The following is a 26,768-nucleotide window of genomic DNA, read 5'->3' as shown; positions in this document are numbered from 1 at the left end:
TGTCCGGCTCCGACCAATCAGATTCACTCATTCTGCTTGTGGGCGGGACACAGAGGCATCGCTTTGCCTCCAGCAGAAAAAGTACCGACTCTGAAGTAATTGCTGCTGACAAGAGAGGAGGAACGCAGCAAAAACACAAAAAATGGGTTAATGGGGAAAGATAGAGAGAAATAAACAGATAAAAGAGGAGCTGAGAGAGGAAAATCACAGAATCGACTGTGGAAGTGGAAACATGGAGGGAAAGGAATCAGTGTGAGAAATGTTTCTGGATCCGTCTGCGGGAAACAGCGAATCATGACTCAGCATCCGACACTCGATTCTCTGTTTTCTCTCTGAGTCTAAAACCAGATAAAAAATTAAAAAAACAAACTCGCTGCTAGTATCCATGTCCTTCACTGCATCACTTCGCATTTTAATTGATCCAAAGCCGATTAATAATTCAGGTGCATCAGGTGTAAAAGTTCACACAAAACGTTTAAATATTTAAAAAGCAAATTTATAAACAACAACAATAGTAACAGACATGGAGAAGCAGCATTCAGCTTCTATGAAGCATAAATCTAGAATAAAATTCTAGAAGATTAAACCTAAACTAAAATCCCTCCTGGTTGATTTTGAATCATCATAAATGAAACTTAAACATTTTGATGTGTAACGACAGAAAAATGTAACATTTCAGTTGATTACTGTGTTTTTATGATATAAAGCTCTTTGAAATGCCTTGTTGTTGAAATGTTTTATACAAATTAACTTGATTGCTTGATTGATTGATTGATTGATTGATTGATTGATTGATTGATTGATTGATTGATTGATTGATTGACTATAACAGATAAATACTGTGCAGTTATTAGAAATAATAACATCAGACTTGTAATCCATGGAATATGCAGCTGAGTCTGATCACTTTTCCAAAATTGTACAAAAAAGAGCTGCAACATTTCAAAATATGGACGTCTGTTCAGCTACTAACCTTAAAATACCTTTTTTCTTCATATTTATGCTTCAACATTGTAAGAATAAATATTAATTTTCTGACTTTTTGGGATTTAGTAACAAGCTGCATCAGTGTTAAAGTGAAATACGTTTATATGCAGATGATATTTTACTTTATCTTCAAGATCCCCAAATTTTCCACCTGATACTTTCTCTCACGTTGAAACTTCATTCTGAAATATACTGACAATGTATTCATATTAAACTTAATTAATTAACCATCAAAAAGAGAACTTTATGAGCAACAGTAAAGTTTTTCTCCTTGGGTTGGACTTTGCTGTTGCTGGGATGGAAAACGGGTCAAGTTGACAAAGAAAGAACAAAAGTAGCTTATTGGGAAACGTGGAGAAAGATTTGGTTCTGCTGCAGATTTAGGTTTGTAAGGCTTCATCTGAATTAATTTAACTCCAAGGTAGAGATGTTTAGACACAATTTCACCATATGTGGAGCAAATTAAACAACAATTTAACACAGAAACTGTCAAACATGACGGTGGATGAGCAAGAGATGGACAAACTTACAGACACTGAGTTAAACATGAACTTCTACGTATTTTTGAGTGAAATCTGAGGCAAAAAAGCAGAAAACTGACAAGCGAAATGGAAAACCAATCAGCAGCCACGGCGTAATTAAATTTAACTGTTTGTTTACCTGAGACTCGTAGGGCAAGAAGGCGATGTTGATCTCTGTCAGAGTCTTGGTGACTTTGGAGGTTCGGCTTTTCACCAGTTCATTAAAGAGCGGATCAGGACAGGCTGGAAAAACAAAGAAAACATATCAACTCATTTAAGCTCATTTCTTCTGCCCACTGTTCTATAAACTTTAATAAAAAACATCCATAGTAGAATAACTACATATTTATACACTGGAGGACTATTTTATCATTTTAGTTTTGATGGTAAAACATTAAATAGACTTTTTAAAAGAATATAAGTTCTCAAACGCTGACTGCTAACATATGCTAATGTTAGCATGATGTGCTAACATTAGCATGATGTCCCAACATGATCACATTATGTTTCTTAATAACACCCAGTTTAAGCAGAACTATATTCATGAAAAGCAACATTTCACAGGGTTGTATGTTTGTGTGACTCACAGTCAGTGAAGAAAACATGGGCTGCCTTGTATTTAGCTGAATGAGGGTCTTTGAAATCCGCCATGAGCGTGTGCACTGACTGAAAAATGAAAAATAACAGACATATTCTCATTAGGCTAACAGTGCCAAACAAAGCTGAGGTTAACGAGGCAAGTTAAATGCAAGAAAAGTCATATTATCATGTTAAATTAATCAGAAACTTGCATTATAAAGTGACTTTAGGTTTCTGCTTGCTAGGCTAATAAAACAATGCTAACTAAATTCATCACTACAAACAGTTATAGAATATTAAATAAAGATAAATCTACATTTATATTGTACTATTTTATTATGCTTCACTTAGACTATTAGCAGCACTTTACAACATATTTTACCTAAATGGCTGTGAGTTTTCAGATTTATGCTAATAGCCAAATTTATCTTTTATGCTACAAAAACTAGCTAGCTCATTAGCACAGTTAGCATAGTACAGCAGAGATTTTTTGCTCGCTGATTTCATAATTTATTTGTCAGTAACCATATTTATTGATTGATTTTTAAAAAAAAATCTGTTTAAAAGAAAGGGCTTTTTTGTCTAAATGTTTGAAAATAAACATTTAAGGTCCCAACATTGAAGAGACATTAAATCAATTTTAGCTGAAACTGGTGAGCATAAACTTGGTTGTTAATTTATGTAAATGTTCTTCAGTTGAACTCATTTGGTTGTTTATTTTTATATTTCCCATTTATCAGTACAGTTTCTTGAAAAAAATAAAGTGTGAGGAGAGAAAACAGAACGCCATTCAAAATAAAAGCATGAACATAAACATCTAACTACTTGAATAACAGTTGACAACAAAACTTTAATGAACTGAAAGTTAATATATTAGTGAAGTAAATTAGTGATCTAGAATTTATACAACAAAAACAAAAAGGGAAAAAAAAAAGTGCTAAACAAAGAATTAGCTTCGCTGGTAGCGAAACCTCTATCAGGGGTGTCAAACTCCAGTCCTGAAGGGCCGCTGGCCTGCAGTGTTTAGATGTGCCACAGGTACAAAACACCTGAATCGAATGGCTTAATTACCTCCTCAGTTCTCCAGAGCCTTGCTAATGACCTAATTATTCTATTCAGGTGTGGTGCAGCAGAGGCACATCTAAAAGTTGCAGGACACCGGCCCTCGAGGACTGGAGTTTGACACCTCTAGTCTAGTTTCTTACATTTGGTGCTTTTTGGGATCTTTTAGCGAACTTCATGTTCATTTAAATGAAGAATGAGGGAAAATAAAGGTGAAGTCCAAACGAAAGCTGATCCATGACTCGGTACTTTTACCTTCTCTGTTGGTGTGATCAGGTAAATGGCCTCCAGGCTGGGCAGAGGCTCTCTTCGCTTGTTGATGTCCTCCACAACTTTAAAGGTAAAGGCAGACATATTTAGTTAAACATTCCTAATCATAATAATGTGTCCTAGACAACAGTGTGCTTAAATATTATTTAATCAGAAACACACTATTTTCTGCCAGATTATATCAATTATTCCCTCAATCTTTTGCAAATTATTCTGGAAATTCAAGCAAAATCAACAAATGATTGCACTTTTATGGGCTAATAAATAACTGTGAGTTGAAAAACATCAGGTTTAAGTGATGCTGATGTTCTTAACCAACTACCTCAGCTTTGATTAATGTCAAATTATAGTCCATGATGTAAACATGGACTATAATTTGACAATTGGAGGAATTAAAAGTCAAATTTACCATCAAACATAAGTGCAAATATATCTAAATGAATGCCACAAACACTTTGGTTTTTGTTGCAAATAATCACAGAAACTATTTCATTAATGTGAAGAGATGGTCAATATAGTTTAATGTTAAGAATTTATTCATATTTTAACAGTTTAGAGGGTTTTATCAATACATCCTGGCAGAACCGGCCCTTTAAGAGCGCTCATGATCTGGAACTGGCCCAACATGAAAATGAGTTTGACTCATTAAGTAAAACAACACATAAACTTCAGCTTTTCCCTTCGGTGTGTTATAAGCCTGGCGGGCTGCCATGTGTGACTGTTTATCTTCCAGTCACACATGGAAGATAAACATTTTCAAATCTCCTGTCAACTTTAAACATTTTTCTTTTTTTTATCTCAGAAACACAGCAGGCAGCTGGAGACCAGCTGGTTGATGGGAAACCCTGAACTGGGTTTGTGTCTTACTGGTGATGCCCTCCGTCATGATGTCCGTCATTTTGCAGCAGGAGGACAACATCCTCATGCTGAGCTGGTCCACAATCAGAGCCTGGGGCAGAAAAACACCCACATTAATGCACATTATTACTAATAATATGCTTCATGTGTTATAAATGTCTGGGCAAGTTTTAGAAATACTGACATTTTTCCAGCTTTAAATGTCATTTCAGGGTTTAGAGAAAGAAAAATCCTTTTTAAAGGCAGTTTTGGAGACAGAACAACAGAGTTTAATGGAGGTAATTATTAATACGCTTTACATGTTAAAATAAATTGGAAAAATTAATGGCAACTTATTAATATTTGGTTGATTTTAAAAATACTGACATATTTTTCCAGCTTTTAAATGTAATTTTAGGCTTTAGAGAAAGAAAATGTGTATTTTAAAGCAGTTTTTGGTGAAAATGATAAGAAATGCAGAAGGCCTCACCTTCCATTCTCCCTTCTTCTTCACCTTCTTGATGACATCGTTCATAATCTCTGTAACAAGAGAATAAAGAGATTTTAATCCGGGATTTTATGTAAACAAAGAGCAACAGATTCTCCAACAATTAAAACTTTTATGTCACAATAACACAATAAACAGGTGAGTTTGATCAAAACTGGAAGAAATTAGTGCAAAACTGAAGAGTTGATGAATAAACTAACAGTCATAAATATCTCCTGTTTGGGCTGGAAGTCTTTAATCCCAGCCTGCCTCAGATTAACCCGCCTGCTGCCACATGGATCCATGTTTTCGGCGATATTGGCCCGATCAGTGACCGTCCATCTGCCAGCAGGTCCAGACCGGAAACATTCACAGGGACCGGCCGTTTAACATCATGTTGGACCGACAGGCTCAGCCTCTCAAACCCCGATGGATTATCACAGATTAACCGGAGATCAAATAAACTGGATTACAGAGCGCTAATCTGAAGAAGAAAAAAACAAAACAGGAAGTGGCAGATTTTCGAAGCTGCTGATTGGTCGTTTTAAGGGAATGTGAAACTTAAACTTCATATAAATAAAAATAAAAGAAAATTCTGATTATTTTAAAGATTGGATTAGAGAAAAAGTTGAAAAATAAAATCCAAAAAATTTGAGAAATACATTTAAAAGATCATTTGTTTCATTAATTCAGTTAATCTCTTATTAAAATTAGGAAGTGTAAGACCAATAAGAATTATACTTTAACTAAGTGTTAATATATACAAATATATATTAACAAAGACCAGTAAGAATTATTTTTAATACAGAAATGTTACAACCTGCAAAATCAAAGCGGAAGCTGCTGACTCAGCATTTTCTTCATGCTGTTGTGACACAAACAGACCTAAAAATTCAGATTTACCTCAGAAATCATCTAGAAAAAACTTCAGTTTGAAAACTAAAACAAAAAAAGCTAAATAAAGAACTCAGAAATGTTCCGATTGATCTAAGAAATCTTCTAGAAAAGAAACTGAAATTTCTGAGTTTGAAAAGTCAAAAATTGCTAATAAAAATAAATAACTTTATTCAACAACATGAAATGTCTTAGCTAGTTTAGCTAACAAAGCTACTTCACTTATAAACAAACTCAAATTTACATAATTTTAAAGTTTCATTTCACTGCTGGAGATGCTGCAGTGAATATTTGTGTTTTAAAAATGTGTCATTAATTGAATAACTAAATCAGCAGATTTTAAGTGGAGTTATATTCAAGCACTAATAAAAACCATGTTTAATTATTTATGAACAAAACAAACCTGCGCTGACGGATAAATGAGTGGAAAACGGTTTGTGTCAGGAGGAAAGAGGCCTGCTGACTTTTCCTCTCTGACAGAGACACAATGAGAGGGAAGGAGCTGAACAAACACAGCAAACAGCTGTTCAAACCAAACATTAAAACATTAACAAACACGTCTCTGCAGCTCCTCCAGCCTGTTCAGTTCAACAGGATGCAGAATGTGGAGCTGGAGCTGGTTAAGACGCTTCAACCGTAACGTTCGCAGAGACCTGCTGCTAGCTTCATGCTAGCTAGTCGGCCTTTTCTGGTTAGAATAAACTGACCAGGGGAACATAAACAACAGTGATGTTACACAACTAAAACTTTACAGAAAAGCAAAAAATATAAGTTTGAAGTTTTTGCAGCTTTGTTAAAATTCCACTTGTAGGTCAAAGAGTAAAATCCTCAAGGTGAATTATTTTGCTTCCAAGTTATGACGGGTTTATGGCCTAAACAAAACATGTTCATTACATTTTTTGGGGGACAAAATCAATCTTAGATAAAGAGATTGTAGCTGTTTTAGGGCGTCCTGTCACTTTAAATCCAAACAAGCTGCTGCTGGCCACGACCCCGAACTCAACGAGAAAAAAAAATGGCTGGGCAATTGTACCGCCGAACATCTTTGAAAAGCAGCAATGGAGCCTCCTGCACAACCAACAAGAATGCAGCAAGAGGTTTCTGGATGGTAAGTCAACAGCAGAACTCTTGTCTTTTCCAGCAGCCATTGTAGAGAGGTAAAACCAGCTGACCAAATGTGCTGGAGCTCAACATAAATCAGAGCTCTTCATGTAGACTGACTTGGATTTATTTGTGACTGCATGTTTCAGAGCAGAGCATTCGTTTGTGTTTCAGAGAGGGGTACTGCGTCACACACTGGAGCCAGGCGAGTGTGTGTGTGTGTGTGTGTGTGTGTGTGTGTGTGTGTGTGTGTGTGTGTGTGTGCGTGTGTGTGCGTGTGTGTGTTGCTTTGGTTCAGTGACGCCTCTAAGGTCAGTGTGTGGCCTCAGTGCAACATTATTTTAGATGTGCTTCACTTTCCAACATCCATCTCTTCAGATACAGATTATATAATCTCATCTCGCCTTGTGAGGAACCAACAGAGTTTATCAGTCTGGGTTAAAGGATGAAATGAAGGATGATTGTCTCTCCAAGCTCTGCTGTCAGGCTGACTGTAATCTGGTCTGACTGAATGTGGTCCAGTTTTCTGGCACAGCAGCGTTTCACTGAGTCTGTGGTCGTAAATATAGCAGCAGCATATTTTAATCTGTGGCTATTTATGTCTTGTAGTTATGAAAACAAAAGTTATGAGGCACAGCCAGTGCTTGGATCTTGCAAAAAATATACCAGAGATAAATTAAATGTTCATATAGAAAAGAAGTCATAAGGTTTAGCGAGCTAACTAGCTAGTTATTTCTAGCTAGGTAGCCATGTTGTTTTGTTGTATTTGTCACATTTTGGTTATCTTGTCAGAAATATTTACATATTTTTTACTATAGCCAGGTCCGGTAGTTTTCTTAATTGTAGATGGTTAATGAGTGACCAAATCTTAGGACCTTTCAAAAACTATTTACATTTTAATTTGAGAAGGTAAAGTTATTCTAAGGTGAAAAACCTTAATGAATAATCTGCTATTATTTCAGCCAATGCTTTTTAAAAATGTATTACTTATATTAAAAAAAAAAGAAGTTTTTTTATGTTTGTGTGTAAATGTAACTGATTTAACATTGTAAATCATGTAAATATCACCATATTTATGCTGAGGTTGTTTATATTTCCTACATTTTTGCATTTAATCTCATTGAACACGAACAGTAACAAGAAATAAATTCAAAATTCAAAGAATGAACGATCAGCTGCAGTCAGGAGAAGCTAATCTCTCCATCCTGATCAGGTCCAGACTCTCCTCCCTCTGATGGGGGGAGGGGAGCCTCCGCCTGCCGCCCTTCCCCCTCTCTCCTCCTCTTCCTCCCTCCTTCCTCCCGGCTGCAGCAGGAACCCTCTCCACCTCCACCAATCCCGTCGCAGGGTGCAGGTGCGGCCTGCTGCGTCCCGCCGCCACGATGTTTACACGGCTCGGCGCTCAGAGCCTCGGCCGCCGCTCACTTACTGAGCAGCTGAAACCATAAAGATGACGCCGCAAACGAAAGGAAATTATTTGAAGATCTGCTGTTAAGCTGCATGTTTAACGACATGGTGAGATTTCATCAGGGGTGTCCAAAGCGCGGCTCGAGGGCCATTTGCGGTCGCCGGACTGACCTACTACGGCCCCTCAAAGTTGGTTAACGGAGATGGTGATTTTATTTTTAATTTAAGATAAAATTAAAAGAAACAAACCAAAATATTAATGTTTAATAACTAGCCTTTAATTTTATAGTATATCTGATGACATTTATTCAGTAACTTTTACTCCAAAGCAAATTTTAATCTGCGTCTGTTTAATTTTTGAAGTTCTACCAAATGCAGCAAAGGAGAAAAACCAAATCCTGTTTTTGTGCTGAGAATAAACTCAATTTCAAAATGATCCCACATAATGTGCAAACTGGAGGTTTTTCTTCTAACGAAGCAGATATGCAAAATAAACAAATTTCAAGTTTTGATCTTAAACAAAATGTATTAATTTGTTGTATTTAAATATTTTATGCTCAGTTTATTGTTGGGCAGGAAAAAAAGACCAGCTTTTGGCCTGTGAGTAAGTTTGGACATCTCTGCAGACCACACACATCCTGGACACAAACCTTCTGATGAGGTTTCATCACCTGATTACAATTTTAATTGAGATTTTTTATCCTAAATACCCAAAACAAAAATAAAAAACTACAGAGCCTTCTGAAAACTGATGGAAAATGAAATATTACAACATTATTTCTATGTATGTGTTAATATATGTAGGCTAACTAAGCAAACTAAACTCTTTGAAAATTTATTTTTTTTCTCTGTATCAAAAGTGACACATCAGGCATCTGTTGTAATGCACTTTTAGTATTTATCCAACCAAAACAGTATAAACTGTGAATCCAGTAAGATTAACCCAGGAATCCTGTTAAACATCTGATGAGCCGTAAATATACAAAAATACTTGTTTTATTTGGAAAAGTTAAAGATGCACCAATCAGGCCTTTTCTGTCCAATATTTGACATCTAATTGTGACTTGTTTTGACTGTCGCCATCTTTGATTTAGATCTTCCTCCAGAGAGAAGAAGACAAGGCTTCAGTATTTGCTGTATCAGGATTTATGGGGAAAAAATACAAAAAAAGTAGTAAAGCATCAGCTAAAACAGAAATATTGGTTCAGTATTTGCAGTTTCTCTGCGGAACGTCACTAAAAATTCACAGAAAATGTATTTTTTATCAAATATATATAAATATTCAACAGAAAATGCAGCTTGGTGACCTGAAGTACCCTAGAAATGCTGAATACTTTGGTATTACTTTGTGTTGAATGTGTCAAACTTCTGACATTTAGGTGTTTCTGTCGTTTTTCCTATTATGTTGCTAAAACATTATAATATAAACCAGGTTTTAGTAGCGAAACGTTAAAACAAATGTTTGTTTCTGCTAAATAAAGAGCAAAAAACTTTGAAAGAAAATCAAAACAAAAATATTTTTGAGGTAGAAATTAGAAACTACAATAGAAAAAGAAAAATAATCATAATGGAATCTCAAACTAAACCATCTAACCATGCTAGTACTGATCAGATATTGATTTGATATTGATATTTTAGTTCTGGTTTATATTATGAATATTAAGGCAGATTTGGTGTTAAAATAGAGATATGTAGGTTTCTTCTCAGTATCATGACGCAAAAAGTAGGAATGGACTATATGCGATACGTAGGGGCGCCACTCTACAGGGGCGCCAAAAATTATTTCAGGTCTGCATTTTTTATATTTAACAGCTGTCTGCACTTGGAAAACCCTTTCAGGGGAGAATGAAGGACATAAAAACTGAATTTAAATCAGAAGATAACCAAACATGTTCATCCATTCCTGCTTTTAGCTGCTCCTTGGTTTGCGCTTCCGGTTATTTGGACAAATGGAGCAAATCCTGCGCCGCATCCACAGCGTAACGAGCCTGCAGCAATGGACGCAAACCCGTTCTGTTTTTTAATGACCTCTGTTATCCAGGCCTGCGCCCAGCGGCGCCTCCAGCTTCAAGCGGCCCGCAGACGGAGTTTAATCGCAGCGTCGCCTCTTAAATCGAGCTTCTCCTCGATGCGTCACTGAGGAAGAACAAAGCAAACACGTTTCCTCACATCCGTGTGAGCGACGACTCCTGCTCCATCAGAGGGGTGAGGCTCTGCTGTGATCAGGGGAACCCGCGGATCGCCATGTTTCATGAACACCTTCAGTCAGACGTCACTGCAGATTATTGGCGATATAAAAGCGCTGATTGGCTGTTTAACCGCGTTTGGACGTTTTATTCGCTTCAAAATGAAACCAGTGAGTAATTAGAGCTAAAAACGTTCACGGCTTTCTGCGCATCAGGCTCCCAAGCAGGAGACCTGAGCTACACAAGTGATTTAGCACCATCATCATCATCATCCTCATCCTCCTCCTCATCCTCATAAAGACCCGCGGCCTGCGCTGAAACCCAAACATCCGCTGCAGCATAAAGCGCAGCGGCAGATTTTCACCACCCGCTAAAAAAGCGCCATGAACAGGATGAACTCTTACTTTCTCCGACCACCGCCTTTAATCCGATAGGGGCCATGATGCTGCCGACTGCCTGCCACGGAGCGCTGAGCCGCCTCCCTCCTCTCTGGTCGACTCTCACCGCAGCGGAGGATCTCCAGCTGGAAACGTCACTGCGTATCCTTCCCGCAACAGCCCCCCCCCCGGCCCCCCTCCTCTCTCCTCCTCCTCCAGCCAGGACTGCGTGATCATTAAATCCAGCCACGCTAATTAACAACAACACCATGCAACATCTTTACAGTCCAAAATGAGACTTTTATCCCGATGCAGCTACAAAAAACCCGTTTAAGCCGCACTTTGATGAGTATCTACTGTAAGAAATGTCTTCAATTTGAAAAACTGATTTTATTTATATTCTTAGGTATTAAAATAAAACAAAAACAAACATAAGTATGAACAATTATGTAAAAGACTAAACGTATTTAACTCATGAAAGAGCAGTGGCGCAAAATGTGGGTACGTTTGACATGCAGGGGCGCTGCGCTGCAGGGGCGCTGCGCTGCAGGGGCGCTGCGCTGCAGGGGCGCCACGACATGCAGGAAAAACTGGTTCAAGGTGGCATTTTTGGTATTAAACATATTTTTTTCTGTTTATTTGTTTAGCACCAAATTCACAACAAATGTCGTCTAAAGTGTTATTTTCAAAGAGTAAAATTTTATTATTATTCTCTTTTAAAAATAAAATAAAAACCAATATAAGTGTGGAAAATTATGAAAAAGGAAAAAAGTTGTCAACTAATAAAAGAGCTAAAGTTGACCTGTAGGGGCGCTGCACTGCAGAGGGAGGAAAACTGGTTCAAGGTGGCATTTTCTGTATTAAACAGAACATAAACTTTTTTTCTGAGCAACAGATCAAACCATTAATCATTTAAAAATTACATAATCAGACAGAAAAATATTAAGTTATGGGGAGATTTTGGCATTTCATCGATCAAAATAGAAATAATTTACATAAATAAAATCAGGGCAAATAAACTGGTTTAAGAGATCTTGAGACTTTTACACACTTTTCTTTATCCACCCAGTTTTAGGAATTATTTAGCTTGAAACTTGTGTAGTAAATATAATATTCAGAGTTGGGTAGTAACTAACATTTACTCAGTTACATTTATTTAACTTTTTTTGGGGGAAAAAAAATCTACCTTCAGGAGTATTTTTACTACACTATATTTTTACTTGAGTAATTTTATTATAAAGTATTTCTACTCTTATTTAAGTAAAAATTCTGGATTTTCTGCCCACTGAATGAAAAACAAACGTTTTAATCAAAGATTCACCAGACAGACACACCTGCAGGTTTCTACCTTAAAGGTTCTGAAGTTTTTTATTACCGATTTGGAAACATTTTATTTTACCTCAGTTATTTTTGTTCCTAAGATGAATTATTGTAATTTTTGTTCGTAAAATATCAAAACTTCAATTTAATTTTACATTTTGGTCCATCTGATGATGTAATTATTAAAATGATTGATAATTTGATCAGTTCAGTAGATGTTCTACCAAATACATTTTTACTTTTATATGCTGAAGTAGTACTACTCTTATTTGAGTAGTTTTTGGCTAATGTTAGCCAACATTAGAAACAACCTTTGTACATTTTAACCTGTAGTTCTGAGCGCCGCCACAAGGGGGCAGCAGAAGCCCGTTTTCATGACCCCATCAGCAGGTATGCGTTGTGTTTAAGCACAAAGGGAAACTTCAGAACCACATTAACTAAATGTTTCAGCCTAAAATCAGATCCAATCATGGCCGCTAATCAGTGAAGCTGTAAAACCTGTCAAAATATAAAATGTTTCTATGTTTCCAATAACGCCAAACAAGTAAACACAAACTCCAGGCCACACCTTTGGCACGGCCGACTGAACACGTTGGACCAGTGATGACTCCCAGAGGGTGTGTCCTGCTGCCTCGCTGTGAAAGGGTTCAGTGTTCACCTCCTCCTCCTCTTCCTCCTCCTCGTCTTCCTCCCTCTCTGGGGTTTTCTGGAGCCAAACAGGAGAGGAGCCACAGCAGCACCGGCCGGACTGGGAGCCTGAAGCAGATTCCCTGCAGAGCGCCGGAGTCTTGGAGGTTGAACCTGGGAGTTAGCACCGCTGGGAAACGCCGTCGCCATGGGGGACGTGGTTTCCTCTCACCTGGACGAGAGCAGGCGGGAGATGATTACAGGTTACACCGATTTATCCATTTTACTCTGGCTTTTTAAGCTCTAACGCACCAAATCGGAGCACTTTTCTCCATTTTTAGAGTTCAAATGAATCTTAAAATGGAGATAATAAGCAGGTTTCCAGCAGAGGCGGGGGGTATGTTTGTCTAAGTTTGGGTCTGATCTGCCTCCCACTGAGAAATGTTCCAGCAGAGCATGGAAACAAACCCAATCAGAGGGATTTTACATCAGGGTTCTGCTCCTTTACTGCATTTTTAATTGTTGGTTGTTTCCCTGCTGCTACTGGAGAGCAGGAATCTGAAGATTGTTGAACTGCAGTGAAGCAGCGAATGAAATGCTTTCAAGAGAAAAGGAAAAAAGGGAAGGGCCTCTTTGTTCAAATGCTTCTCTGGCTGAGATTCAGCGCTACTACAGCGCCTGTACGCAGCTGGTTATAAACTTTCACACATTTAGTCACAAGTTTAGATGTTTTTATTGGGATTTTATGTGGCAAAGTAAAGCATTAATGTTAAATGGAAGAAAACCTGTTAGCGGTTCACCATCCAGCAGGAAAACCACCTTAGATCATGTTTTCAAATGGTCCAGTCAAAGTCCAGTCAAGGCAAAACTCAAAAATTGTTTCTCGAATTCACTCTGCAGCTCCCTGTCCAATGAGGCAGCAGCTATTTAGTAAAAAGTTAGACAGAAAATCATCTCTGGACGGGCAAAATTCTGTTAATTTTGAATGTAGGGATGAACCGATATCGATATCCGATATTAGTATTGCCGTTATGGCTGATGACCAATATTTACCAATGTTGTATACATTTCACTACTTAAAAAAAAGACCAGAAACAAACGGCAACAAGATAAAAATAACAATCGGTTGTTCATATCGACCCAGTTTTATTTATCGGACCAATACCAATATGTAAAAAAAATGACTAATATCGGCTGATACCCATGTTAGTGCCGATATATCCATATTTAAGTTTAATTTATTTAAATGGGTCAGGGATGATAGTTGTTGTAAATTAAAAAGCTAATTTCCATCGGTAGTCCAAACGTGAAGCTGTAGCTGGAATGAAAGGAGCCTGGATAAAAATGCACACCACACTTTTCAGATGTTTTCCAGAAGAGTGTTGAAAATAATAAAACATTTCAATAATTTATCTCTGACTTTTAATAGAAGCATAATAGAGTAACCAATTATGAAGCAAGTGATAAACATGATAAAATAATCAAAATCAAGCAAATATGATCAGATATGTTGATCAATGTTCCAGTTATTATGACTCAGACAGATCTAAACAGTTTTAGCTTTAATTTACAGGAACTCAGTGTTTCAGCAGTTTTGCAATTTTCTGGAAGTTTGTTCCAGATTAGAGGAGAATAAAAACAATAAAAGTTGCTGAATCCATGAACTCATCTGTGACCGAAACGCAGGAAAACAGTCAAGAAATGGTAGAAACATCCGATTCAGGCCAAATATGTCCGGATTTGTTGACATATTTGGGTAGAAAATATACAAATTTATTAACAAGAGTTTTGTCAATCCTACTTCTGATTTAGTACATTATTTCAAATCCACAATTAAATGTAGCGAAAATTACACTGATGGTGATTTTTCCAACGTTTATCAGATTTTTTTGTATTGAACTCTAAAGTGCATAAAGGAAAGTATCGTCTGTTTATGTGTTTCCAGGACAAAAGAAGTGTAAATTTTCAGTTTTGGAAAATCTTATATTCGATCATGAGATTTGTTGGTATTGATCACTGGTTGAGTGGTTGGTGCATCAAAGCTTTAAGCACGGTGGAGGACCCGTCATGGTTTGGGTTCTGGTTACAATCAGTCAAATGTTTCATTATAATAGAAAAGCTGGTTTCAGCTTCTAACTTATTAAAATTCAATTTAAAAGGAATTAATTCACATGAAAACATCAAAAAAGAGAGAAAAAATGGGAATGAGGTGGAGGAACCAATCGGGCATCTACTGACCAAAACGGCTGCAGGAAAAAAACAAAAATATTTAAATTTAATTATTTCAATTCAACATTTAAATGTAAGAATTATAAACAACAAATTAGTTTCATATTATTTAATGGATGTATGAATTAATAGAAGAAAAGAGAAAATGCTGCTGAATCAAATCATAAAATGATTCGTTTGTCGATGCGTTTATGGACCAAAAAAAGTGGGAGTTTTCAGTTTCAGGGTTAGAATAATTTCAAAAATTATATCACCAGTCAAAATGGAAAAACTGATAAAACTGAGACTGGATTAACCTTCAAAACGGTTAAAAATGAAGAATATAAGTTTTAAAAAGACGTTTATTAAAATAAAAACTATAAAAATATTTTAGGACAAGGCAGTGGCAGCATCAGGGTGTGGGAACGGGTTTTATTTTAATTAGTTTTGTCCTTGCTATGGAATGTAGATTAACATAACAAGGCATTATTAATAACAGTAATAAATGATGGTGAATTAAAACTTTTTTTATCTCTAAAAAGGTGCTGGAAAAGTTTGAAAATGACCTTGAAAGTTCTTGGAAAGTGTTTGAATTTTCCTGTGGGATCCCGGTAAAGAGGCTGTTGTTGTTTTCAGAGCTGAGCAGGTGAAGGCAGCAGTGGTAGGGCAGGATAACGAGGTGCAGCAGGTAGCGACACGTCCCAGTTAGTCTGGCCGTACCGCGCCGCGCCGCCCTGGGCCGCGCCTTCCTCAGCGCCGTCTCTACCTGCTCATCTTCCTCAGCGTGAAACCGCAACCAAGCAGCAAACCTTTAACAGCCTCTCACCGCCACAGGAGAGCGAATCGCGTCGTGGCCGTTATTACACGTCCTGCTCTGACTTTGTAACGGCTGTTCAGGTTCTTTAGCATGGAGCTGTGCAAAAGTCTCAGGTCATTACTTACAACCAGACTGTGTTTGTCTTTTAGTCTTTCTGAAGGTCTTTTATGGGGCTGGTTGGATTATTTTATATGCCTTTATAGTAACTGATGCAGATGATTTGGTGTCCAAAAGAAATATGAAGGAAGAAAAGAGATGGAAGTAGGGTCTATTAATCAAATTTTCTGTTTTTGAAGATTTAAATTTATGTTCAATGCATTTCTTAGATTTATCGATTTAACGTAAATCCTTACCTCAACTCTGCTAATGTTTCCAAATCCAGCATTTTCCAGGACTGAAGTTGGAGCCATTTAGCCTTATTGTTTCCTGCTGAAAGTCTTGCTCTCTCTCGTTTGTTCGCAAAATGAACTGAAGACAGATTTTGACATGTTGTAGGAAATAAAATGTTCTGCGTATTTTCTCTCTCTGATGCTAAGAAATGCTAACCTTAACAGCTTTCACACTGAAGATTGTTGACAGCTTTCACTGATCGGAAAAAGATCAGATTTTTATCTGGATGCAGGTTCAGCCAGATCAGCGTTTTACATCTCCTGCATTCTTGGTCCAACACATCTGAATCCAAACGTTGAATTACCTTTTTAGCAGGTTAGCAAGTTTAGCAAACACCTGGATGTTGGTCGCTCATTTAATCCAGGTTTGTTGGAGCAGAGATGCAACCAAAAGTTGCCAGACGGTGGCAATCGAAGAGTTTAACTCAAAACATATTCATGTTAGTGTTGCCTAGTCAAAGCCCAGACCCAAATCCAAAGGCAGCAGAGACACTTCTTAAAAGATTTGCAGCTTTAGGTGCAACAAAAGTTGGTTCTGAAATTTTTCAATGTGGCAAAATGTGAAAACTACAAGGGGTAAGATTCAGTCTGTTGAAATAAACAATCAAGATGAGCTCAATCATTTTTATTCCATTTATATTTTTTGAAGGGAAATTTTGTTTATAGAGATTTCATGACCCATTTTATTTGTGGTTTCAGTTGTAAGTGCTGTTTGTTTCCACTTTATGTTGGATATTTAAAATATCTTCCAGTTCCAGTGTCAGGTGTGAAGGTTTATTGGTCTTTGAGAGTCATTATCAATACATTACCTGTATTTGGTCTCAAAACAACTATTATCATTTATCGCAATAATTATTGGGACAATTTATTGTCCAGCAATATTTGTTATGCAACAGGCAAGATGCAGGACAAGGGAAGATTCAAGACTTTTGCACAGCATTCTCCCTCTGTTGCATGCAAATGCTGCACGGATCGCAGCAGAAGAGATAAACGGGTATCTCAGTTATGCAAATCCTTAACAGTGGCTGACCACATTGTGTCAACAACCTGCTGGTGTTACTGGGATCACCAGGACAGGCTGAACTGGAAAAGGAACCGTCTGAATCTGCAGAAAAAATGAGATAAATGGGAATTTTTCCAGAATCCCGCGGTCTAAAAGCTGTTTTTCTTCAGTCTGTCTGAATAAGACCCCCCACTTCTCTGCTGCGATGAAAAACACAACAGGATTACATAAGATAGGCCACCTGTTTCCTCACCACAGTCTGACCTCAGAGAATAAATCACATTTCCTGGTAAAAACACAGTTTTTACCAGCAGTCCTTCACATTTCAAGACAGTAAACTTCTTTTTTCCTGTAGAGGAATTTAAGGTTCATCGAGGGAAACCTCTTTACCCGGCAGGTGCTTCCACACAGGTCAAACACAGAAGATTGAGTGTTGTGGTTTATTTTTTGCTTTCTAATCTTTGTCTCCAGTAGACGATGTAAAGCATTCCAGTCTGTTGACTTTGGCGTCTGGTGGAAAGTATCAACTTGGTGCATAATTGTGGAGCCAACCGCAGTCACCGACACTTACCTGGTGCAAAATTTAGTTGGTATGACAAGCATGAAAGCTGCTACGTTTGGAGATCAGAATGCAGATGGGAGGGACTTGATGTGCCAAACCGTTGAGTCATCATTTTTTATTTTGGTTTCAATGAGGCAAGCAGAGCATTTAGATTTAAGAGCACAAAATGGAGAAGAAGATGGACTACCACAAAGATTCAGGCGAGAACCTGAACCACCAACGTCTGGTTTGGACTAGGTCCTTTTTTAAAAAAACTTCTTGACAGTTGGACTTGTTGGTCATTGTCTGGCCGATGAGCCCTACTATAGTTGAGCTTAAGAACCCTAATCTCCTTCAGAGTTCATTGATCCATTTTGGCAAGTTGACCAGTTTTTGGTTTGGATTTTTGGTTTGGATAAAGCCGTCCAGGCGTGATGTAAAAAAAGTAACATCAAACCTTCTTAAACCATCATTATTCACAAATAGAGAAAACATGGAACAGTGATGAACTTTTCCAGGAATGGCTGACCAACCAGAAACCCTTTCTCCACAGGCGTGGCTTTAACTGGTTCTTCCCCAGTCGTACCCGCCCAGACTAGTCTCCATTTTCAGATCCTGTACAGTTTATACCCGTTTTGTTGGAACCACTTCAGAAAAGGTACAAGTCGGCATTGATTGGCAGCAGACTGAATTTGTTGAATGGCCTGTGGGATCCGTGACAAGACAAAATGGAGAACTGCAAATCGGAAGAGTGCATCCATCGTCAACTGGACTGGGTAACCCACAACAAACAAATCTGCTGACAGATTTTGGAGAAACTGATCGCTAAAGTGTACCCGCACAAAGTGACATCATCAGTTTCTGCTTGGCTCATAGGTCATCCACACTCCTGCCCAATCAGGGAGAAGCACGATGCCAATGGAGACACACCCAACTTGGCTAGAACAGAACCAGAGATTGACCAGCAAGAGTGAGACTTGACAATGGAGAAGGAACAAAAGTTTCACCAAGAGATCACCGGCAACTCATCCAGAAGATTTCTGAAGAATCTAAAATATCATGCAAAGAACCGCAGACTTCCTCAGTTACAGTCAGCGGTCATGAGTCAACAATAAGAGTCACAACGTCCTTCTTTACAAACTTTAAAATTGAGTTCACAGAGAGCTATTGTAGAGTTTGATTACACATTCTTACCGCTCTAAATGAATCAGACTTTACAAACTGGAGTTGGATTAAAGTGGACTAAAAAGGGCTTGTGTGAATCCAGGTAAAGTTTCCTGAAATGTTTTGGGATGAAAACAAGCATTGGGTTGTGGAAACCAACAGGCAGACAAAGTGGTGGTAGTGTGGTGATGTGGGGCTGATTTGCATTGATGGAACCAGTAATTTTGGTCTCTACCAGAAAATCCTGACGGAAAATGTCCGTTCCAAATCATGTCAACTGCTGAAACTCTGAAAGGCCACAAAATGAAGGTTCTAATCCAAGTCTGGACCAAACCCAATTGAGATACAGTGTTGTGACCTTAATGAAGATGCTTTCTGCTCAAGAACGATTGAATGTGACTGAATTAAAGCGATTCCTCCATACTGATGCTGGTTATCAGAAACTTGTCGTCTCTTGCAGCGTTTGCCGTTTCTTCACCGGGTTCTGACTCGTCCATCCTCTGACTCGTCCTCCCACCTCGTCCATCAGTGGCCTGCTGTTTTTTAATCAGCCTGTGCGTCCCTGTCCCCCGTCTCCTACACATTCCCTCTGTGTCTATCCTGTCCTGTCAGCGTTTTCCTTCCTGCTTTGCTCCCTCCTTCCTGTCCCCACGCTTCCATAAACAGACCAGAGTCCACATCTCGTTTGTTTACAGCAGTAAAAAACTTGATTTGTCCTCTGCAGGAGGTTCTTGGGACGGTTTTATTGGGATGCTACACAACAGCCTCCAAGCTGACACAATCTGGGCTCGTTTCTGTGGATGTGGAAGTGACACGTCAAAGGTTCATTTAGTTACGGCTGCAGCTAAAAAAGGAAAAATCTGAATTAGCTGCTTCCCGTTATCCAAAATACTGTTTTGAATAATTGGAAAAAATTTACTTTGAAAGAACAAAGTTAGCATTTCAGCTCGGATTATTTAGCTTTAAAAGATATTCAGAGTGGCTGGTCGCAATAAAACAGTTAAAAGAGCTAAATAATTAACATTTGTTGATTTATAATTTTCTTTCTACCAAAAACCGACAATGACAAAAGTCTTCAGTTTGGTGTTTTGGTCTCAACTAGCCACACTGGTTTTGTTTACCGAGACTTTATAATACATTTTATTTGTTGTTTCTGTTTTGTTTATTTATTTTGGATAATTAAAAAGTTTTCCATTTCCAGTGTTCATCAGAATTTAAATTTTATTGATCTTTTATAATGTGTTCTTGTGTTATTATGCCATTATTACCATTATGTTACTTAAAAATTGTCTCAAAATAACTACCATTTATCCTGGGACAAACTGCAGAGTAGTTTGAGAAATTAGTGATTGCCTCACAAACTAAATTATTAAATTTAATAAAGTCTGTGAATAGAATATATTTTAAGAAGCCTCTAAACACAGAATGTCTGCAGTTTGATGCTTTTGGGTAATTGACAAATTCAGATAGAAATGATTAAAATGATGTTTTAACTGAAAAATGATTGGTTAGATTTTCCAATTTGTGGTTTTGCATTTACAATAAACTGGTTACCAGCATTTCTTTTCAGATATTAACTTCACTTTTGACTTTGAAAGGTGTAAATTTGTACAAATTGTGCACTGATTAAGAAAATAAACGAGTTTTCTGATCCTGTTTGTGCTTTTGCTCCTGCAGCTCAGACCAGAGATGTGATGACGCAGTTTGGCGATCTGTACGAGAAGCAGTACGCCGTCGCTCTCTTCAACGTCGTTCGCTTCGAGATAGAAGGAGGAGGCGGCGCGCAGTCGCAGCTGCTGCACCGAAAGGCAAGTTTCACATCTGCAGCACAGAGCTGAACGTTCAGTTTCAGCTTCATTTAATACCTAAACAACCAAAATCCTCAAGAGGAATGTGTCCAGGTCAAAGTTTTATCGTTTTCCCCCAATTAAACACGCAAAAATATTAGTGAACTCTTCCTCTTTTAGCTGCACAGCAGTAAATTAAATGTGATATTTTACATTTGCCTTAATGTTTACAACTACTTAACTTTTTAAGTTTATTATTTTCTCTATTAGCTAAATCTAATAACAAAAATAAGAATTTTGCTTTGCTGTATTTGTAAATTATGAGTAAAGATTAGCTGGATGTTTATGGCACAACTTATTAAACAGAAATAAAAGGGAAAAAAGTTAAAGAAAAATCTGTTATACTTGACATTTTCTGTTTAAAAATATATAAATCCTTAAAAAAAAAGAGAGAGCCAAATTTGTGCTGTTTTTGAAGGAGAGGAAAAGGTCACACAAAATTAATCCAGGGGTCACAAATGGCTCCTGGACTACATTTTGGACACCAAAGCACATTGAATGGCCTAGTCAAAGTCTAAATCTAAATTAAGGTGAGAATCTGAGGCAAAATCTGAAAATTGCTGGTCGCAGATCATCTCCATCCCACCGGCCAGTCATTCAGAAGAATGGCTGGAAATTTCAGTCTTTAAATGAAGAAAACTGCTTGAAAATCCCCAAAATCAAATTATTTTTAATCAGTTTATTTTTATTATTTATTTTTATTTATAAAGTAAATAGAAACTATGTATAATTTCCACTTAAGCGCTGCATCATGTTGGTTTACAACATAAAACCCTACTAAAACAGCGTAAAGTTTGTGCCAAAGTTAAAAATTGTTTGCCTTAGCTTCACATCTGTTAACCTTAACCTTTGACCCCAGGAACCTAAACAGCGCAGGGCGTTTTGTGTTTTCACTGCGGCGTTGTTTAGGTAAATCATCTGATGATGAGACGGTCACTCCTTCCTGATCCTCCCTGCATCTGTGTTGCTGCTCCATTCAGAAAACTAATCAAGCTAACCGCCGCGCCGCCGCTCCCTCTATTATGTTTTAATCTGTTAACTTCCAGTAGTTTGTATTTATTTGAACTGTTCAGACTGAGTCATTCATGCAGCTTTAAGATCTAAGAACAGAAACTACCTCCTTAAAATCAGACCAACACAGGATGAATTTCAGAGCTAACTCTGAAACAATTTAGCACACTTAGCTTCCCCTAAACTAATTCTAAAGCACTAATTTACTTGACTGTTTTGTAAACTTTCAATTGAATAAAGTTCGACATCTGTGTTGAAGTTTTGGTTGTCAACTTAATTTAAGTAGACACTTATATTCATGCTCTTATTTTGAAGTGAAACTGTACGGTTCCTCTCCTTTGTTGTTTTTTTCCCAAATAACTTTTTTTCAAACAAGAAACAGAAAACAGACAGTAGAGAAGAATAATGCCAAAATGTAATTGTTGTTCAAGGGTTGTAGTCTCTCGAATAATGTGAATTGATGTTAACGGCTTAGCATTAGCGTTCTGCAAAATATAGTTCTGATATGGCGTCATAGCGTTAGCATAGCATTTATGATTAACCCCTTAGGGTTGAGAATTTTCACTCGAGGTACGGGTTTCAGTGTTTCAAAGCAATTGAATCATAAAGCGTGACTTAAATCACTTAAAATCCTGAAAATATTTGCAAAGGAATTTCAGTTTATTTTGATGGGTCTAAAACTCACAAAGTTCCAAAATAAAACTCCTGATTCTCTCACAGTGGTTACACGCTACAATAAGTAAAGTCACGCCCATTTAAAGTCAAATATAACATTAACGTTGTATTTAAATAAACTGCCTTGGTGTGACAATCTGAACTGAACCAAGTCAAATCATAAAATGTATGTATTTAGATGTGGAAACATTTCTGACTTTATTTTGAAGGGATCACAGTTGGTTTTGTTGCATAAAATGAGCCGATCCAGCATGTTACTGAATGTTTGTAGTTTATTTTTGTGCATCTTTAATGAATGAAGCTGATGTTGTTGAGCTTTTTCAACCATCACTGGAGGGAAACTGGAGCAAATTTCACACATGAACAGAGATGCAGGCAGCTGCTCACAAGCATGAAAAATCTTCCATTTTGTTCTGTTTCTAATCATCAAATTTGATATGATGGAAATCCTCAAAATATGATGCGATGAAATAAAATCCTAACTAATAAATCCATTAGATTAATGCTAGCCTGTATCATCCGACACCTTTAAGCTTTAAGCAAACTTCTTTGATTATTAATTGATGCATTTATGGTTAAATATAAGTTTTAAAATACATAAGAGTAAATCTGCTCTAACTTAAACTTTCCTCGCATTTGAGTGGGAATTATTTGATCCAAGACAGGAACTCTGCAAACAAACCAGGGTGTTGCACATCCTTCTGTAAACACCTTGAGGTAAAACTCTCCTCCCATCACTGTTGGGAAATTCCTGTTCAGGTTTTAAGACTCGTGGGAATGAAATAAATCCAAAACGTGTCAGAAATACGTCCAGTCTGATGTGTGTCAGGATTAACGGAAGATCTTTGGTTCTTCCAGGACCCTCTGGCGGGTCACACCATCTTCTCCGGGAGTTTGTTCCAGTATCTGGAGGAGAACCGGAAGTGGAGGAACCGTTTCGTCTTCATCCCAAACAGCTATGCCATCAACCTCTATGAGAGCAAAGCGGTGAGCGGACGTCGGAGTCTGGTTCCGGTTCTGAGGATCTGAAACCGGTTTGTTACCCAATGTTTGCTTCGCAGGCCCACGACCGAATGCTGCATCCAAAGATTTCCATCAACTGTGCCGGGTACAAGGCCCTGACCTCCATGGAGGAGTACATGGAGCTGCTCAACAGCAGCCTGCCAGGTGGGAAAACCATCCCAACGCCTCAAAATACAGCCGTAGTATTATCATTTATCATCTTTCACTACAATCGTCTCCTCAGACATGGGAAAATGGTTCTTTCCTACTTATTTAATAGAGTCAGTAGTACGTTTTCCTGAATGTTTGGGATAACAATTTGATTTTTAAATGTTTTGCCGTTTCATCCAAACAAAAACTCCAAAATGGAGATTTGAGAAAACTTTGGTTTTGTTACATGGGAAAAATTGATTTAGGTTCTTGCACATAACAGTCTGTTACTAATAACGCACCAATATATCCACATGATTCCCAAACGACAACTTTAAACTCTAATCTGTCCACACAAATGGACTTCCTGGTGCCATGTTTAATTCCCAACAGGAAGTCAAGGCTGTTTTGAAGTGATCTCATGTTAGCGCTTTAGCATTAGCTTCTGCAGAACTAATGTTTATGATTTCAGTGTTTCACTGCAATTAAATAACAAAGCACGACACAAATCACTAAAATTCTGGAAAATATTCATTGTAGAGAAATTTCAGTTGATTTTGTTGGTTCTAAAAACTCCCACAGTTTGTGGGAGAGATAAAAAAAAATAAATTATGAAGACAAAAATAAAACGCCTGATTCTCTCACAGCGCTTACACGACATAGCGGGATTGTTTGTAAACACGGTGGATGCCGGCCTTTAAAAGCTCACTGGTTGCCATGGTTACCTGCATTTATCTTGCCGCTTTAACTTTAGCTAGCATGTTGTCAGTCAAATGTGATAAAATAAGTTATTCTACTAAATTTACATTACTGAATGAAATGCATCTTACTGACCTGCAAACATTAAATGAAAGCGAGTCGATAAACGGAGAGAGAAAACGTTCCAACATTGAAGTGTTTTTGAAGCGATGTGATTGGATGACGCAGGTTTTAGCTTTGTGCTACACTGCCCCCTATGGGTCTGGCATGTTTAAAACACAGAGCAGATGTATGCGAGTTCATGTGGATTACATCTTTTCTGATTTCCATGTGTGCAATGACATTTGAATGTTTTTAGATTCAGCTATGAGTCTAGAAGGCCTTTAACTACTTATTTTTTGTGTCTACAGAGTTTAATAAAAATTGGATCCATTCTGATTTTTCTGTTCAGAATGGGGAATTAGGCTAGCATTTAGCATATCAAAGCATTGACCACAGTACGATCAAAAACACACAAACGATGCTTTAAGGCCACGTCTCTTCAACCTTTTTTAAATATTTTCTGTCCAAGCTATGTCCAATGACTCGTTCTGTTCTTTGTTTCAGAAATCAAGGCCAAACCGAGCAACGCTCCCTTCATCAAGTGTCCGACCCAGTTCCCGCTGATCCTGTGGCACCCGTACGCCCGCCACTACTACTTCTGCGTGGTGACGGAGAAGGAGCAGAAGAAGTGGCACGCCGTGCTGCAGGACTGCGTCAGACACAGCAACAACGGTAATGACATCATCACAGATACGCAGCGGGACACACAGCGGCAGCACGTACCTTAATTTAGAGATTTACTTTAGAAAACAAGCTCTGTCTTTTAATTGAGCACCAAAAACAATCCAGACGCCTTCCTTCTACTTTTTGTACGAATAGTCACAATTCAGTATTCGTGGAAAATGTGAATGTTTCTAGAGGTTTACACAATCAAATGTAAAATATTCAAAAGAAAATGCAGCTTAGGAAGCTGAAATATTTTGGCACAAAGCTACTTGACGCTATTGGTTGGTCTTTGTTCAGCAGCCAATCCCTAAGCACCATTTGTCATCTTTAAATGAGGTAAATGCGACTTTAATACTCTCTGTATAGAACATGAATTATAATCTGACATGAATTAAGGCTGTGGCAGCTGTTCAGTACATGTATGAACATTTTTGACAATTTTTGAGAAAAATCTGCAATAAACTCCCAATTAGCACAAAAAATGTGGGGATTAGTTGATTTTGCATCAATTTTCACAATAAATTTCAAGAAACTGGAAGAACTGGTTGATATAATCTGGCAGTAAATGGATAAAAACTGCTTTGATTTGATTGATAAGATAAAGTTTAAGCACGGTTAGTGTTTAATCTAGAATCTTGACGGCCACATAAAAAGCTACGGCGGGCCGGAAACTTGACGTGGCATAAATAATCACGCAGAATAAACTGGATTTCAACAACAACAACAAAATAAAAATCAGAATCAAGCATCAACACCTGCTGTGTGAACGTTAGTTTCTGGAGGAATAAAGCTACGTTCTTCAAAGTCTTCACAGATATTTGATCATCCACTTTGGTGGATTAACCAAAGCACTGTCATTTTCTGTTTTGTTTATGTTTAGTGATATTCTCACTGAGGAGGAAACTAAGTTTTTCTTGGTCCCTTTCATCAGGGTGGGGAGCGACTCTTGATCTGTCTCTTCTTGCAGTGACATGACTCACATCTCATTGTTTAGAGACACTGAAAACAGAGACGCAGCAGGAAGTAGAACCTTTTTGTTTGTTGTGTTGTCACGCCTCACCTCCTGCCTCGGTGATCTTCAGTTGGCTCATCGCCTGCATTCATGACAACAAGGGTCACGTTTCTGAATTTCAGCGCAGTTGATTTTGAGGAATGGTGACGAGCAGGAAGTGAGGAATATGTGAACTCTCACATATCCCTCATTGATGAAGAAACGCAGGCTAACATTCGCATGAATGGACTTGTTTGATTTCTGCCAGGTGGAAAAGCAGGTGTGATGTAATATTTATGTTGCAACGCATTTACAAAATAAAACCTTTTCTGCTTGAGTAGATGTAGACGGCTGGGATAGACTTTTTGTTTTAGTTTTAGAAACACCATTACACGTGTCAGTGCTTTCACTTTTAATTTATAGAACAGATGCCATGACAACAAGCTTCTCTGTTGCTTTTAATGTTTTTAGCACATTCCTTTTTAAACTTTCCGTTTCTTCTTAAGTGTTAAGCCTGCATTATTATGTGCTTTTTAATGTTCTTTATAAATCAATAAATTTTTGCTTCCAGACCATAACAGGTCATCTGAGACAGAAGTGGATGTGTTAGTAACCTGGAGGTTTTGACTATTATCCTCATGAGAACCATCAGGTTTTATCAGAATCAGTTTGGTTTGTTGATTCTCGTTGCTCCACATTCAACATTTATCTCCAGTGGTTCCGTCTCACAGTGGCAGACATCTGAAAATATGAAACCAGAAAAACTGCATAGGAATGTGAAACATTGCAGAGATAATTATTGATTTTTGGCTTTTATCAATTATTCTCAATCTAGATGGAATATAAAG

General features: G+C 37.7%; 2 protein-coding genes across 3 annotated transcripts in view; one reads left to right on the top strand and one right to left on the bottom strand.

Moving 5' to 3' along the window:
• The window catches only part of stxbp1a (syntaxin binding protein 1a), a 29,371-nt gene extending 18,507 nt beyond the window's left edge, over positions 1–10,864 (bottom strand). For both annotated transcript variants that reach the window (XM_008424639.3, XM_008424640.2), the window contains exons 1-6: positions 10,736–10,864; positions 4,747–4,796; positions 4,287–4,368; positions 3,405–3,481; positions 2,096–2,174; positions 1,648–1,751 (exon numbers count right to left, since the gene is read on the bottom strand). In XM_008424639.3, coding sequence (XP_008422861.1) covers positions 1,648–1,751; positions 2,096–2,174; positions 3,405–3,481; positions 4,287–4,368; positions 4,747–4,796; positions 10,736–10,772 — 429 coding nt within the window. In that variant the 5' untranslated portion in view covers positions 10,773–10,864. The remainder of the gene's footprint in view (positions 1–1,647; positions 1,752–2,095; positions 2,175–3,404; positions 3,482–4,286; positions 4,369–4,746; positions 4,797–10,735) is intronic.
• The window catches only part of niban2a (niban apoptosis regulator 2a), a 29,653-nt gene continuing 13,666 nt past the window's right edge, over positions 10,782–26,768 (top strand). Inside the window, exons 1-6 of the mRNA XM_008424642.3 lie at positions 10,782–10,870; positions 12,574–12,918; positions 20,455–20,585; positions 23,169–23,297; positions 23,372–23,477; positions 24,768–24,935. Coding sequence (XP_008422864.2) covers positions 12,864–12,918; positions 20,455–20,585; positions 23,169–23,297; positions 23,372–23,477; positions 24,768–24,935 — 589 coding nt within the window. The 5' untranslated portion in view covers positions 10,782–10,870; positions 12,574–12,863. The remainder of the gene's footprint in view (positions 10,871–12,573; positions 12,919–20,454; positions 20,586–23,168; positions 23,298–23,371; positions 23,478–24,767; positions 24,936–26,768) is intronic.

The sequence above is a fragment of the Poecilia reticulata genome, chromosome 12 (assembly GCF_904066995.2).
Source record: "Poecilia reticulata chromosome 12, P_reticulata-male-v2, whole genome shotgun sequence".
NCBI classification, from domain to species: domain Eukaryota; kingdom Metazoa; phylum Chordata; class Actinopteri; order Cyprinodontiformes; family Poeciliidae; genus Poecilia; species Poecilia reticulata.
Note: the sequence above shows the minus strand (reverse complement) of the source record. Positions and strands in the feature narration are given on the sequence as shown.